The 15,690-nt window shown below is 41.6% G+C and overlaps 2 protein-coding genes across 5 annotated transcripts in view; one reads left to right on the top strand and one right to left on the bottom strand.

Annotated features, from left to right (window-relative positions):
- LOC121282554 (C4b-binding protein beta chain-like) overlaps positions 1-4,146 on the top strand; it is a 72,710-nt gene extending 68,564 nt beyond the window's left edge. Inside the window, exon 5 of one of the 2 annotated variants that reach the window (XR_005944076.1) lies at positions 3,573-4,146. The gene's annotated coding sequence lies outside the window, so the exon portion shown is untranslated. The remainder of the gene's footprint in view (positions 1-3,572) is intronic. The other variant, XR_005944074.1, reaches the window with a different exon arrangement.
- LOC121282553 (membrane cofactor protein-like) overlaps positions 1-11,542 on the bottom strand; it is a 47,749-nt gene extending 36,207 nt beyond the window's left edge. For all 3 annotated transcript variants that reach the window (XR_005944071.1, XM_041196291.1, XM_041196292.1), the window contains exons 1-4: positions 11,223-11,542; positions 6,309-6,509; positions 4,029-4,125; positions 1,121-1,194 (exon numbers count right to left, since the gene is read on the bottom strand). Coding sequence is in view for 2 of the 3 variants with exons in the window: in XM_041196291.1 (XP_041052225.1) it covers positions 1,121-1,194; positions 4,029-4,125; positions 6,309-6,509; positions 11,223-11,277 (427 nt within the window). In the remaining variant the exon portion in view is untranslated. The remainder of the gene's footprint in view (positions 1-1,120; positions 1,195-4,028; positions 4,126-6,308; positions 6,510-11,222) is intronic.
- Positions 11,543-15,690: the final 4,148 nt, after the last annotated feature.

Raw genomic sequence — 15,690 nt, 5'->3', positions numbered from 1 at the left:
TCTGTGAAGAAACAAACAGTTAATATTCAAATCGATGACTCTTATTCCCCATGATACAAAATCATGAGGTTTCTGGACAGAAAATGTTCCCATTGGTAGAAGGGTCAAGAACCAGAGACATTGATTTCAGTTGAAGCACAAAAGAACTAAAGATAACATGAGGAAAAACTGTTCTTTTAAATGCAGTAAGTGATTAGGATCTGGAATGCGCTGCCTGAGTGTGGTGAAGGTGAATTCAATCATGCTTTTCAAAGCTGGATAATCAACTGAAGAGAAAAAAATTGCAGGATGACAAGGAAAAGGGAGGCATGTGGGACTAGCTGAGCTGTCTTTTCAAAGACCAGACAAATACAAAATGGGTTCAATGGCCTCCTCCTGTACTATTACTATTACATGACATTCAAAAGCTAAATTGCATAATCATTCAGGTTATTTTTGGTCCTGAAGTATAATAAAGGTACAAGATTGGAGGTTAAAAAAATTCTTCACCCTGCAGAACAATGGAAATATGTACTAGACCTTCAGCAAATGTGTTATCATATGTGAATTAACTTCAAATTGAGCTGTTTGCATGACTAAGCAGAGACAATAATTCATGAAGATCAAGAACTCCTGTGCTACTAGGACGTGGTAAATTATGCAAGAAAGTAGATGCTCAGGGCAGAATAATGGAGGTGTGGGTGTTGTTATCATGGGCCCTGAGAAACTACTCTTGCCATCTGCCACTGACCCCATCAATATTTGTACATCAGGGAGGTCCAGTGAGCTCCAAGTCTTCAGCAGATTAAGCAAGTGTCTCCAGCTTCTACAACATGAGCACTCGCTTATGCCAAACAAACCCATCTCTCCCAGCGCCATGCTGAAGTGGCAAAGGCTCAATTAAGAATCGTAGGGTTGAAAGGTGATAGACTCTAGATGAAATTAACTCTTTCATGTCCCCAGGCCCTTTGCAAAGAAAGCAACTTTAAAGTTTTAAAAATCTCCAAGACGTGATCAGAAGTTGGTCTCACCAGGCACAAACATTTATACTGATCATAGGCAGGATTCCTCAAAAGGCCAAACATGATGTGCTTTGTTGAAATGCAAATCAGCTATCCAAGGAAAATGGAACTTAATTTACCTTCACATGTTGGTACTTGGCCATCCCAACCATCAGCTTTACACATTCGAAAGCTTCTACCCACCATCTGGTACCTAGATAAAGGAAAACAATTTAGTACAGAAAAAAACAATTAATAGGCAATGAGCTTGCAGCTAAATGCAACAGTGATACAACCTGATCCGAAAAAAATAATGGTTTTACTGGATACAATAACTGAAATTAATACAACTGTACAGAAAATAAAATGAAATAATATAGCGGCAGAGAAACTGAGTACAAATCAAAGCAAGTTGGATTGTTCCTAGCGTGATCCTTAATGGGTAGTCTATTGTTCTGCTCATCTGATAAGGGCCAGTAAGGATAATGATGCAAACTTGGCTCATCATGCTGATTCAGCTTAAATGAAGCATTTTTATGATTCAAAGCAAGTTGGATTGTTCCAAAGACAATCCCTAATGGGTACAGTCTACTGTTCTGATCATCTAAAAAATATCAATAAGGATATTGGTGCAAAACTTGGCACATCATGCAGCCTCATAGCTTAAATGAAGCATTTTTATGAATATTATCAATTCAGGCATCAACTACAATTAAGTAGCTCCATTTTGTGATATTGCCAGCAAATCCAACTGGAGGTAGGGGTTTGCGTAACTTCAACCCAAAATTTCACAACAAAAATGGTCCATATTTAACAATGATTGGCTAGTTAAATTTGGGGACAGAAGCCACACAACTGCCTACAGTTGATGCTAAGAGAAGCAATCATCTGGGTTTTTGTTAAAAGTTTACAGATCTAGTGCATAAGATTGAGGCAGTGGATGTTACCTACTTGGTTTATGACTCTGATGCCCTTCCACTTAAGTATGATTCATCATGCCTATACGGTAGAAAAAGTGCGAAGCTAAAAAGATAACAAAAGAAGAGAGTGGTGGTGCAAAGAAGGTTGAAGAGAGGAAACAGATTGCCAGTGCTTTTTTCCAAAAATAACTTTTTTGAACTGCTGAAAAAGAACAATATATTTCAAGCGATCATGTCTGTTCATAACGCAAAATCAAGTTCCATGCCAATGGCATGAATGAATCTGTGATAATCCAAAGCTAACCTTATAGTTGAGGTCAACAGCTAGAGAATGATGAATGGAATTCAATATAGATAAGTGTAAAGGAAATGAGATTAGACATAAGCAAGAAAGCAGGTTACATATTAAATGGTAATGTACTTGAGATGCAGCAGGAAGGAGAGCTACATGGTTGTTAAAAATACATCATTCAGTGATCACTGTGAAGAAAGCAAAAAGCATTGCAACATATAGCAGAGGGTGTGAAATAAATGTCTATATGATAACATTGTAGCTAGCCTTGGTTTGGTCACAACTGGAAAACGGTGTTTAATTTTTGTTCCAGTGCTGTAGGAAAGAAGCAGAACACATTGAAGGGTGTCTAGAAAAAAATTGCTGAGGCTAACACAGAAACTTCAGGCCCAGTTGTGAAGAAACTGTTCACCCAATAACTTCACTCCCAAGAGAAAGGAAAGGTGAGGGGGATTTGAGAGTCATCTTTAGGTTTGAGAACTGAGTCCAGCAAACTTCTGTCTAGGAAAAGATTTGAGGAATAAGGGACACATTTGAAATAGAGCTATCAACTTTGATTTGATGTATTCTGCTCCCATGCTTTTGGACCTACAGCTAGCTGCCGGTAATGATTCTGTTATCGCCATTTACACCTCCTCTCGCCCCATCGTTTGTCTCTTGTCGCATTCTCATCCCCTATTGTCTTGTGTCATTATCTTTTTTGTCATTTCCTTACCTCTGTACTTGGTGTGAAACTGTTACACACCTAACTTTTGAGTTTTGATGAAAGGTCATTGAATGGAAACATTACCATACTTTCATTCTCTACTGATGTTGAATTACATGAATATTTCCAGAATTTGCTGTTTTTATTTCAGATTTCCAGCATTCTTAGCATTTTACACCAAACAACTTCCACTGATTCAATGAAATTATGGCTCTAAGTAATTGTAACTAAAGTTTTAGTAGTGTAATGACTTTTACAATGTACAGCAAATTACAAAGAAAAAAAAGGAAAGCAGGCCCAAACTAATTCAATATCCAACCTCCCATGCCTCACTGCTGAAGACAAAATTACAGTGGTGAGTGAGGCTTAGTCCTCAAGAGGAAGCACCAAAGCCCCTTGACCACTGTAAAAAAACACATTTATACAACTGTGCCTATCTCATGCTGACGTGAACTCACCCTGCCTCTCCCTGTACCTTTTGCTCTCCCTTCCTATCCCAGTTGCTCTCTCAGGACTCAGTTTCCAGGCAATTCTAGTTGGCCCCGATGCAGTCAGCCTCACAATCAGCAATGAAGCAGCGAGTTCCAAAAACGGGGCACGGCCCAACAGGGTTCAGTCATTGCGATGATAAAGGTCACAGACCTGAAATATTAACTTTGTTTCTCTCTCCACAGGTGCTGCCAGACCTGCTGCGTATTTTCAGCATTTTCTGTTTTTATTTCAGTCAATGTGACTTCAGTTTCCAGCCACAACAGCCTATAGGATACTGTGCATGCACATGCCACGCATACAAGGAGTTGCGAAAAGCAACACTCAGCAGACCAATCGCCAATTCTGGTAGACTCCTACAAAACTTTTTCTAATTTGACAGTTAAGAGGGCAAAGTTTAGGCATAATTTCCAGGTAATTTTTTTAGAAAAGATCATGGCGACTTTCAATTGGGAAAAGAGTAATATAAGACTACTAGTTCTTAAATTACTGTAAACATTTGGAGAGAGAGAGACTGGAAAGATCAATATTGCTCTCCTGCCCAAAATATTAATGTAACCAAGTAACTAAAAAGTAAAGAGCTTAACCTTTAACCAAAATTATTTCAGCCTCATTCAACAATTAGTAAACCAAATACTTACCCTGTGTCACAATAAAAAGTAACGATACTACCAAAAGTAGCATATGGTACTTTGTAATATCCATTCAGTATCTTTCCTGGATTACCACAGTTCCTTGCTACATAGAAAAAGGGAAATGGAGAAAGTACAGTAAGACATCAAGATCTCAAATAGCACTTTTTTTTTTAAAGAAAGTTCATTGACTTTATTGTAAAACTACTATAATATTTTCCAAGATCTGGCTTCCCTCAATTCTGGGATTTAGGGCTTGATTTTCTACCTATTAGCAATCCAAATTTTGGCAAGGCAAATACTAAATTCATTCCAACTGTGCCATACCATACAGGAGCAAGGCTCAGTCTTCAAACTCCCTATTTACATGTCAAAGCAATCTTTACCAGCAATCCCAAAACACAATGGTAAATATTCAGTTTTTGTTGCTCTTTTAAATTTAAGTATTTTCTGACAGACAGATAAGGATAAAAACACAGAAGGTCAGCAAACTTTACATCAGATCTATATATCACTAGGTAACAGGCAACAAAAGCAAATTGGGGTCTTAATTAAACATTCCAATAAACAATGGGACTGCAATCACTCCCCAAGACAAACCTATTTAAATGTTCTTTGAGGTTTGGTTGGGGGGGGGGGGGGGGGGGGGGGGGGGGGCGGTGGTAGTGTGGGGTGGCAGCAGAGCTTAAACTAATGTTTAGGAATTAAAATTAACCATCTAATTTATACTGCTGAATTCTGGCATGAATGGGGAAACTGATACATAGAAAGAAGGGATTTTTTTTAAAGCACAGCAAATGAAGAGAAATTTAAAAAAAAAACAGGTTATTTTTATATCTCTAGTTGTGCAGTAAATAATGCTCAAATTGACTGCTATGTATCCCCTTTAAACCAAATAGCAAGGCCAGAATCACAAGCAAGCAAAGAACTGTTTATTGTGTAAACTGCCTTCTGATGAAAAACAGTGACTCTTAAAGTCACAGGAAAACATAGCCAAATCCTGAATACCAAACCACTAGGTCAGAGGTCATACATGGAGAATCTTTCAATGCAACTACAATAGATGCCTTAGGTAAAAACCATAGTTATTCCATGTTAAGATCAATCAATGATTTTTAAAACACTTTCCTTTCTATTTGATATAAATCCTTCATTCCTATTGGTGTGGTTTAATGTGTTTGGTGAAAAAAAAGTCAGGAAGGGGCATATCCAATGTTTTTAATTATATAGAGCATAGATTTATAAGATATCAAACATGCATAGTAATAAACTTCCTTAATACTCCAATCCCAATCCCTAGATTTAAGAATGGAACTAATTCCTGACACTAAACAATTGACCCAGTTTGAGAAATTACAACTAAGAATCCTCATCACTTGGCTTTTCTTGATCAACAAATGAGCACAAAATTCCAGTATGGCTGCACTAACAGCAGTGATCCAGTCGGGGACACATGACAGACACGTTGAAGTTTAAAGGATAAAAGAAAGAGTAACAGGGAGGAGGAGGACGGAGAACCTGATTTAACCAGGAATCATTAAGCATCAGCTTGATGGCTTAATTTACAAATTATCAGCAATAATAAAGATTTGGTGAATACTGAAGAAAATAGATTATTTTTGAATAATTCATAGGTTCCCCTTTTTAAAAGCACAATTTTTATCAGTATGCAACATCAAACAGTTTCTGCAACTGGACAATGTGAAAATAACACACATGCTTGACAATGAGCAAGTAAAATGCCTTGATAAAAACAAAAAACTGCGGATGCTGGAAATCCAAAACAAAAACAGAATTACCTGGAAAAACTCAGCAGGTCTGGCAGCATCGGCGGAGAAGAAAAGAGTTGATGTTTCGAGTCCTCATGACCCTTCAATAGAACTGTTCTGTTGAAGGGTCATGAGGACTCGAAACGTCAACTCTTTTCTTCTCTGCCGATGCTGCCAGACCTGCTGAATTTTTCCACGTAATTCTGTTTTTGTTAAGTAAAATGCCTTGCTTTGTAGGATGACTTTTCATTGGAGAAACTGCACTTCAAGGAGTTTTAAGGCTGAGGCACTTTTGATACATCGGCTGCTTACAGTTTTGGGCTCACCTAACAGACCAAGGTAAGACATGTATTCCATAGGTAAAGAACAAATTAACTTCTTTTTACATAGCACTTCATAACTAAGCACGGGAGAGTTACTAACAATTCATGAAACTGTACTTGTTTCAGGAGTCATTGCTTTCTATGTAAATTAATGGGTCAGGAGAAAGAATATAGGAATAAAACTACTTATTACTTACGTTCACAAATGGCCTGTAATGGTGTCCATGTTGAATCTTCATTGCAGGTAACAGATCTTGAATCCTTTAACAGCCCCTTCTTGAATATGTAACCCAAATCACACTTATAAGTAACCTTGGTACCCACACCAAACAAGGTTTCGGGAGTAAATTTTTTAGTTGGGGAGCCATTTTCCAAATGTGGAGGTTTGCTACAGTCACCTTTAAAATAAAAAAAACCCTTAAGCTCATTGTTTCAGCAGAATATACCTTCCCAATAGCTCAAAGACCAATATTTAACTCCAAGATCTCTTCCTCTAAAAAGGTATCTTTCTTTCCATCCAAGTATCAGGCCTCTTAATGTTACTTTGATTTCCTGATATCCAGGTACTTCTTTTGGTCTTGCCCTTCCTTGTATTAGCACAAAGATAGTCCCAACTTTGGTTTCTTTACAGACTACTTAAAAAGTAATGCAAGCATGTAAAAACAAAGTGTGAATCATGAAAATGCAGATGGTTTGCGCAACACATCCAACAGTGCCCAATCACAGAAAGTAGTGGCATAAACATAGAAAGTATGGTGGTATAAATATTTAAAATAACATTCAGATAGCAGAGGGAGTAACATTACATGATGTTAGGTATTTGTTTGCTAATATCATAAATAGCAACTTCTGGATTGCAGGGTCATTTGTGCACAGCCAAAGTGTCACAAAGACAAGCTACCAGAGGCTGCTACCACTGATCTATGAATTACAAGTCTGGCAAAACTTTGAACTGATTCACCAAGAATCCATCAGTTTGTGACCTTATGCACAATATCACTAATGATATACAAAGTAAGTTAAATTTGATCCACATCATTAGCAACATCCCCTTCAGATTTTAGATGATCTGTTTCTTTTTGTACTGAGTGTATGTAAAATAAATATATATAAACACATACATACAGACAGTCACTTGCATGTGTGAGCTGAACAAATCTGATACAGCACAGTATCCAGTAAATTGGATAGGAACTGCTCTTTAAAGTGCTTCTCCAAATCCAAAATTTCAGATTTGGGAAAGAGGCAGAAATGATAACAGAGAAACAGACCATTGGGCCACTGAGGTAGTGCTCACCCTCCAATTGGAGCTGTCTGGTCTAACCCCATTTCCCCGTTCTTATTCCTATATACTTGACTATTATTCATTCTCAAATGCTGATCTAATTCAATTTCCGTCTAGTATGGAACCTTCCACTAAAGATATTTGCCCTTGGCTTGTCGTGCCACTTCAGTGCCTACTTATCCCCAATTAGTATATACGAAGTGATTTAACACGCTTGAAAAGTCTTAAACCATGAAATCTTGCCTTTCAATGATTTCCATTAGTCTATGGGAAATTATTCTCTTTTTTAAAAAGTTATCGATCTCCACTATGTTTGGAGCACAATTATTGTTTAAATGTTTGAGAATTTTAACAGGTTATGTTAAATTGTATTATAAAAATACTAGATTCTGATCAGATTACCTAGAGATAGAGGTTCAGGTTTTGCTAGAATGGGCCCCACTAGTTGGACTTGTTGGACACCGACTCCCTCTGACAGTAACCAGTAGCTTCACAGATCCTGTGGTTGGCTCTGAAAAGAGCTTTTGGATTATTAGATTTACACTTTGTTCATTCTGTGCTAGGATTAGTGGTGCTTGCAGTAAGAGGTGAGGCTTTACCTTCTTCTGGAATGGAACCCTTGCTCTCATTCCAACTCCCAATCTGTCCACTCTCCCTCTGGGGATAACACAGGGCATAATTTCCCCGAGCTCCACAGCGATCCCCCACCTCTATCCAAACTCTCCTCTCAGTCCTGACTCCATAGTCTCAAGTGAAGGGTTAGACAGTAGGTGCGATTAAAACAGCTTCACAAAGGGACCCAAGCACCCCAAGCCCAGTAGCATTGTGTCTACAGTAACTTTACACTCCAGCAAAACAAACATTTCCAGTTTCCAGTAGGTGTGGCTAGCATCATCAGTCTTAACAATGATTGGAGCCACTTTTAAAAGAAATCCTCATTCTTTTACTGGTACATTTCCAATAGGGTAAAAAATCCCCAGGAACAAAACATGGCACCACACAGGAAACTGAATATTTTATTCTTATTTATTATATTCAAATTACGCAACAGGCCACTGCCCTTTTGATACCTCAGATCAAACTTTGTGATGATAGATCTTGCTAACCTAGCTAAAGTGGCAGAAGGCAAGAAAGGCTACTTCACAATTTGGGAATTGGATGGAAAAGTTATTGAGTGGGGTGTGTTATGATCCTAAACCAAACCCCATGGTTTTGGTAAGATCCAGTTAGGGACCAATAATGTTTTGTTTAAAGCAGACAAAGTTTAAGATTCAAGACACTTGTTTAGTGAATAAAGCCACAAGATTCCACAGGTTTTAGACAAACAAAAAAATAATAAAATGGCAGATGTGACCAAGACAGAGTCCAAGAATTTCTCAACACCTACCCGGGTGCCAGTAACGCTGTGAGTCAACCAATCTCAATGAAACTCTAACACAAACAAAAACAGAAAATGCTGGAAAAGCTCAGCAGGTCTAGTAGCATCTGTGGAGAGAGAAACAGAGTTAACGTTTTTGAGTCCATGTGACCCTTCTTCAGAGCTAAAGAGAAGTGGCAATGTGATGAAATTTATACTGTTTAAGGGGGATGGAGCAGGTGCTGGATAGAAGGTCAGCAATAGGTGGAGACAAAGGAGAGATTGACAAAGATGTCATGAAAAGGACAAAGGGAGTGTTAAGGGTAGTGGTAAGGGCTAAAAAAAAATGCTAATAGTGGCATAAAGGTAAGAAAGCAGCATGTGATAATAGCAGAACAAGGGTAAGCATTGTATGAAAGAACAACATGGAACATGTAACAGATGGCCCTTTTGGGGATGAGGTGGGGGCTTTGGTGGGGAAAAAATGGGATAGAAGGTGGGATAAAAAAGGTGATAAAACAATGAATAAATGAAAAAATGAAGTGGATAAAAAATAAAAATAAATGTAGAAAAAAAGGGCTTTAAAAGGCATGAGGACAAAGGAGAGAGTTCATGGTCTGAAGCTGTTGAACTCAGTGTCCTGTATGTCCCACAATGTTAAAGCTGTAAAGTGCCTACTTGGAAGATGAGGTTCCTCCAGTTTGCATTGGGCTTCATTGGAACATTGCAGCAGGCCAAGGATGGACATGTGATAATGAGAACAGGATGGCATTTTGAAATGGCAAGCAACAGGAAGGTCTGGGTCTTGCTTGCAGACAGACATTCCTCAATGAAACTCTGTCTCTCACACGAGGAATTCCTGCCTTCACCTTCGAAGATCTAACCTAGGAATTCTCTCCAACTCGGATTTTTTTTAATATATTCGTTCATGGGATGTGGGTGCCGGCCCGTATTTATTGATCACCCCTAATTGCCCTTGTTCAGAGGGCATCGAGTCACATGTAGGCCGGACCAGGTAAGGACTGCAGATTTCCAGGTGAACCAGATGGGTTTTTAACGACAATCAGCAATGGTTTCACAGTCATCATTGGACTTTTAATTCCAGATTTTTATTGAATTCAAATTTCACCATCTGCTATGGTGGGATTTGAACCTGGCTCCCGATAGCATTATCCAGGGTTGCTAGAGTACTAGTCCAGTGACAATACCACTATGCCACCACCTCCCCATATGGAATCAACATTGGCCCACCTTGCAGGGTTTTAGTCTTATCTCACAAAATTTTGTTCTCATGAATTCTCGAGTATGCACCCAAGCACCAGCTCAGCTCTTCAGCCATGCCAAGAAGAACACCACTGCTCCAAAGGGGTAGCTTTGTCCCAGTGGCCCACAGCACAGAGTCACCACCCTTCAGCTACCTTCTCGGATCGTCAGGGTTTCTCTTGAGCCTCAGATTCACTTCAATTACCCGACCGGACGGGATCAACAATGGCCCATCTCGCAGAATTTCAATCTCGCCTCCCAAGATTTCGTTCCTCTGGACTCCTGAGAATGCACCCAAGCACTAACTCACCAGCACAACTTCAGATCTCTGGCTGTCCTGTCCCTGCTCCCTCAGTGGAACTCCTCTTAAGGGACCGTTCCTGTCCCTTCTCACTGTCCCCTGCCTGAAACAATAGTCTTCCATGGGTGCTCTGCTCCCAGTCTCAGTTTTCACACCTATTTTTTATTTTTTCTCTTTATGCACAGGCCCATCCTCAGCCCAAAGAGTTACAAAACTGTGCACAAGCAGCCTGCTCCCGGGGTCTGTGCGTACACAAAAGCTCCAAAGTCTGTCAAGAGTTGAAGTTTTCGTTGTAGCGCCTTTCACATGCTCAGGTCGTCCCAAAGCATTTTACATTCAGTTAAATGCTTTTGAAGTGTAGGCACTCTTAGAATGTGGGAAACATAGTTGCCAACTTGAGCACAGTAAGCTCCCAAAAAGAACCATGACCACATAATGTTATGATATTGATTGCAGGATAAATATTGGTCAGGAGCTCAGGATTCTCCCTTGTTCCTATTCAAAATAGTGTTATGAGATCTTTTGCATCCATCCGGGAGAGCAACATCTTGATTTAACCTCTCACCCGAAAAACGGGACCTCGGACAAAACAGCACCCCCTCAGAACTGGACTGGGTTGTACTCAAATCCTGCAGTGGGACTTGAAGCCAAAACCTTGTGAGTTAAGTGGTGAGAGTGCTCCTCGCTGAGCCACATAAAATGTAATGTGAAACGTAATGCTATTAGTTTGATCACTTTTTTAAAAGTTATTAACGATTTGAAAAAGTGGACGGAATAAAAATAAACTTTAAAAAAATCAATTTAAGTGGCTATGACCTTTCCGCCCTTCAAGGGTGGAGTTCACTCTTTTTGCTTGATCTATAAACCCTCCTGAAACAGCAGTAAGGAGCCAGAGCGCTGCTTACCCGTCACCCGGGCCACCCAGATGGCCATTAGAGCGAGGATCAGTCTCTCCGCCATTTCCCAGTTCTCTCGACCTTTAATATTCGGGGAAATTTTCTTTCCGCCGGGGTCAGAAATTTGAAGAAAGCTCTAGAATGCTCCCTCCCGAGAACCGTCAGACTCTAACCCGATTTATTTCTGCTTTTCCCGAGTTCGTTTTAATTGCCGATATTTCAGTCCCAAGCTCTCCAGCCCCTTATTTTAACTCCGCGCCCAGTTTCCGTTAATTCGCCAACTTTCCCTGCGACCGCTCAACTCCGTCCATGCGCACGCGCATCCCGAAACACACGATTCACCCTCCTCCACGCATGCGCGTCCCGTCACAGCTAGATGGAGCGCCCTTATCTGCGCATGCGCGTCCCGACACACCTGCAACCAGGCCCTCCCATTTTGCTTGGCAGCATGCACTCACTGTGCTGTTTACAGTGGCCCCATAATTCCAGACAGTTTGAAATAAATTGTTTAGTGCTGTGATTGATGAGGATGTCAAAATAAACTGGAAATTATTGTTTAACTTTAAAAAAAGTGCTCTGGACTGATGGTGAAACCTTAACCATAACCAGAAAATAGGGAAACCATTTGGCAAATAGTACAAATAAAAGCTGTTTTTACTTTTATTACAATACGTTTCCTCAATTGAGTTCTACAGACATAAACTTAAGGAGAGGGGTGAGTAATTTTATTTCTTTTATTCATTTATGGGACGTGGGCTTCGCTGGCTAGGCCAGCATTTATTGTCCATCCCTAAAGCACTTGAGCCCCTCCCCCCCACCCCCGCGCGTTTGCCTCGCACTTGTGAGTCGGGCGCCATGTTTTCTTGTGTCTTGTGAGGAAAAGTCGAAGCGCCTGATTCACCTCAGCAGCCTCTAGTATATAAAAGAATAAACCTAATGCACTTGAGAAGGTGGTGGTGAGCTGCCTTCTTAAACCACTGCAGTCACTCTGTTGTAGGAACACCCACAGTGCTGTTAGGGAGGGAGTTCCAGGATTTTGACCCAGCGACAGTGAAGGGATGGCAACATATTTCCAAGTCAGGGTGATGTGTGGTTTGGAGGGGAACTTACAGCTGATGGTGTTCCATTGTATCTGCTGTCCTTGTCCTTCTAGATGGTAGTGGTCGTAAGTTTGGAAGGTGCTGCCTGAGGAGCTTTGGTGAATTCCTGCAGTGCATCTTGTAGATGGTACACACTGCTGCCACTGCTCTTGAGTGGTGGTGGAAATGAATGTCTGTGGAAGGGGTGCCAATCAAGCAGGCTGCTTTGTCCTGGATGGTGTCAAGCTTCTTGAATGTTGTTGGAGTTGCACTCATCCAGACAAGTGGAGAGCATTCCATTACACTCTTGACTTGTGCCTTGTAGATATTAGACAGGCTTTGGGGAGTCTGGAGGTGAGTTACTTGCCACAGGATTCCTAGCCTCTGACCTGCTCTTGTAGTCACAGTATTTCTATGGCTAGCTCAGTTCAGTTTCTGATCAAAGGTAACCCCCATGATGTTGATAGTGGGGACGTTCAGCAATGGTAGTGCCGTTGAATGTCAAGGGATGATGGTTAGGTTCTCGGTTGTTGGAGATGGACATTACATTGCACCTTTGTGGCATGAATGTAAATTGCCACTTGTCAGCCAAACCTGGATATTGTCCAGGTCTTGTTGCATTTGGACATGGACTGCTTCAATATCTGAGGAGTCATGAATGGTGCTGGACATTGTTCAATCATCAGCGAACATCCCCACTTCTGACCTTCTGATGGAAGGAAGGTCATTTAGAAGCAGCTGAAGATGGTTGGGCCTTGGACACTACCCTGAGGAACTCCTACAGTGATGTCCTGGAACTGGGATGATTGACCTCCAACAACCACAACCCTTTTCCTTTGTGCTACTTATGACTGCAACCAGTGGAGAGTTTTCCCCCGATCCCTATTGACTCTAGTTTTGCTAGGGCTCCTTAATGACACACTCTATCAAATGCTGCCTTCATGTCAAGTGCAGTCACCCTCACCTCACATCTGGAGTTCAGCTCTTTTGTCCATGTTTGAGCCAAGGCTATAATGAGGTCTGGAGCTGCGTGGCCCTGGCAGAATCCAAACTGAACGTCAGTGAGCAGGTCGTTGCTAAGCAAGTGCTGCTTCATAGCATTGATGATGACCCTTTCCATCACTTTACTGATGATGAAGAATAAACTGATGGGGGGTGGGGGGGGGGGGGGTAATTGGCCAGCTTGGATTTGTCCTGCTTTGTGTGTACAGGACATACCTGGACAATTTTCCACATTGTCGGGTAGATGCCAATGTTGTAGCTGCACCGGAACAACTTGGCCAGGGATATGGCAAGTTCTGGAGCATAAGTCTTCAGTACTATTGCTGGAATATTGTCCGGGCCCATAGCCTTTGCAGTATCCAGAGCTTGTAGCCGTTTCTTGATGTCTTATGGAGTGAATCATTTGGCTGAAGACGCATCTGTGATGCTGGGGACCTCCTGGCTGAAGATTGTAGCAATTGCTTCAGCCTTATCTTTTGCACTGATGTGCTGGGCTCCCCAATCATTGAGGATGGCGATATTTGTGGAGCCTCCTCCTCCAGTGAGTTGTTGAATTGTCCACCACCATTCGTGACTGGATGTGCAGGTCTGCAGAACTTAGATCTGATTCATTGGTTGTGGAATCATTTAGATCTGTCTATCATTTGCTGCTTATGCTGTTTGGCACGCAAGTAGTCCAGTTTTGTAGCTTCACTAGGTTGACACTTAATTGTTAGGTATGCCTGGTGCTGCTCCTGACATGACCTCCTGCACTCTTCATTGAACCAGGGTTGATCCCCTAGCTTGGTGGTAAGGTAGGGAGGGGGATATGCCAGGCCATGAGGTTATAGATTGTGATTGAGTACAATTCTGCTGCTGCTGATGGCCCACAGCGCCTCATGGATGCCCAGTCTAGAGCTGCTAGATCGGTTTGAAATCTATCCCGTTTAGCACAGTGGTAGTGCCACGATGGAGGGAATTCTTAATGTGAACACAGGACTCATCCATACAGTCATGGACAAATGCATCAGCAGTCGGCAGGTTAGTGAGGATGAGGTCAAATATGTTTTTCCATCTTGTTGGTTCCCTGCCCACTTGCCACAGACCCAATCTAGCAGCTATGTCCTTTAGGATTTGGCCAGCTCGGTCTGTGGTGGTGGTGCTTCCCCCACCCAGAGTACATTCTGTGCCCTTGCCGCCTTTGGTGCTTCCTCCAAGTGGTGTTCAACATGGAGGAGTACTGATTCATCAGCTGATGCTGGAGTGGATGGCAATACATGGTAATCAGCAGGAGGTTTCCTTGCCCATGTTTCACCTAATGCCATGAGACTTCATGGGGGCCAGATCTGATGTTGAGGACTCCCTGCACCATTCCCTCCTAACTGTATACCACAGTGCTGCCACTTCTGATGGGTCTGTCCTGTTGGTGGGACCCAGGGATGCTGATGGTGGTGTCTGGGACATGATCTGTAATCTGTGATTCTGTGAGCATGATTATGTCAGGCTGTTTCTTGACTTGTCTGTGAGACAGCTCTCCCAATTTAGGCACAAGCCCCCAGATGTTATTGAGGAGGACTTTGCAGGGCCGACAGAGCTGCGTTTGCCATTGTCATTTCTGGTGCCTAGGTCGAAGCCAGGTCATCTGTCTGGTTTAATTCCTTGTTATCAACTTTTTAGGTTGGATACAACTGAGTGGTTTACTAGGCCATTTCAGAGGGCATTTAAGAGTCAATCACATTACTATGGATCTGGAGTAACATGTAGGCAAGTCCAGGTAAGGACGACAGATTTCCTTCCCTAAAGAACATTAGGGAGTCAGGTGGGTTTTTACAACAATCAACAATGGTTTCACAGTCATCATTAGACTTTTAATTCCAGACTTTTACTGAATTCAAATTCCACCATCTGCCGTGGTGGGCTTCAAACAATTAAACAACTCAATGGAGGAGGAGGCTCCACAAATATCCCCATCCTCAATGATGGAGGAGCCCAGCACATCAGTGCAAAAGAGCATTAACCTGGGTCTCTAGATTACCGGTCCAGTGACAATACCAATACTTTACTGCCTTCCCCGATCTTGGGAGAAGTTTGGCTTGGTAGGCTAAGGGAAGGGAAGAAAGCAGCAGAGATAGCTGAACAGAAGATCTTAACTTTAATGACAAAAAGTCCATCAATTCCTTGCACTAGATGGGAGATAGGGTGGAGGGGGCAGGGGAAAGGGTTTAAGGCAACTGTTTATAATGGAGAAGAGATATTGGGGGTTATCCCTGTATTGCAGGATGATTCTGGAATAGTGCATTGTTTGGCAAAGGAGAATAAAACCCAAGACTTTTTGTGGTCCAGCCAGAGTTGCCTGCTAGAAACATTCAAGTCTGCCAGCCTTAGAATTAATGAAGCAGGAAAGGGGGATATACCAG

Source organism: Carcharodon carcharias, chromosome 9 (assembly GCF_017639515.1).
Source record: "Carcharodon carcharias isolate sCarCar2 chromosome 9, sCarCar2.pri, whole genome shotgun sequence".
Lineage (NCBI taxonomy): Eukaryota > Metazoa > Chordata > Chondrichthyes > Lamniformes > Lamnidae > Carcharodon > Carcharodon carcharias.
The sequence above is the reverse complement of the archived record's forward strand: the minus strand, read 5'-3'. Positions and strand labels throughout refer to the sequence as shown.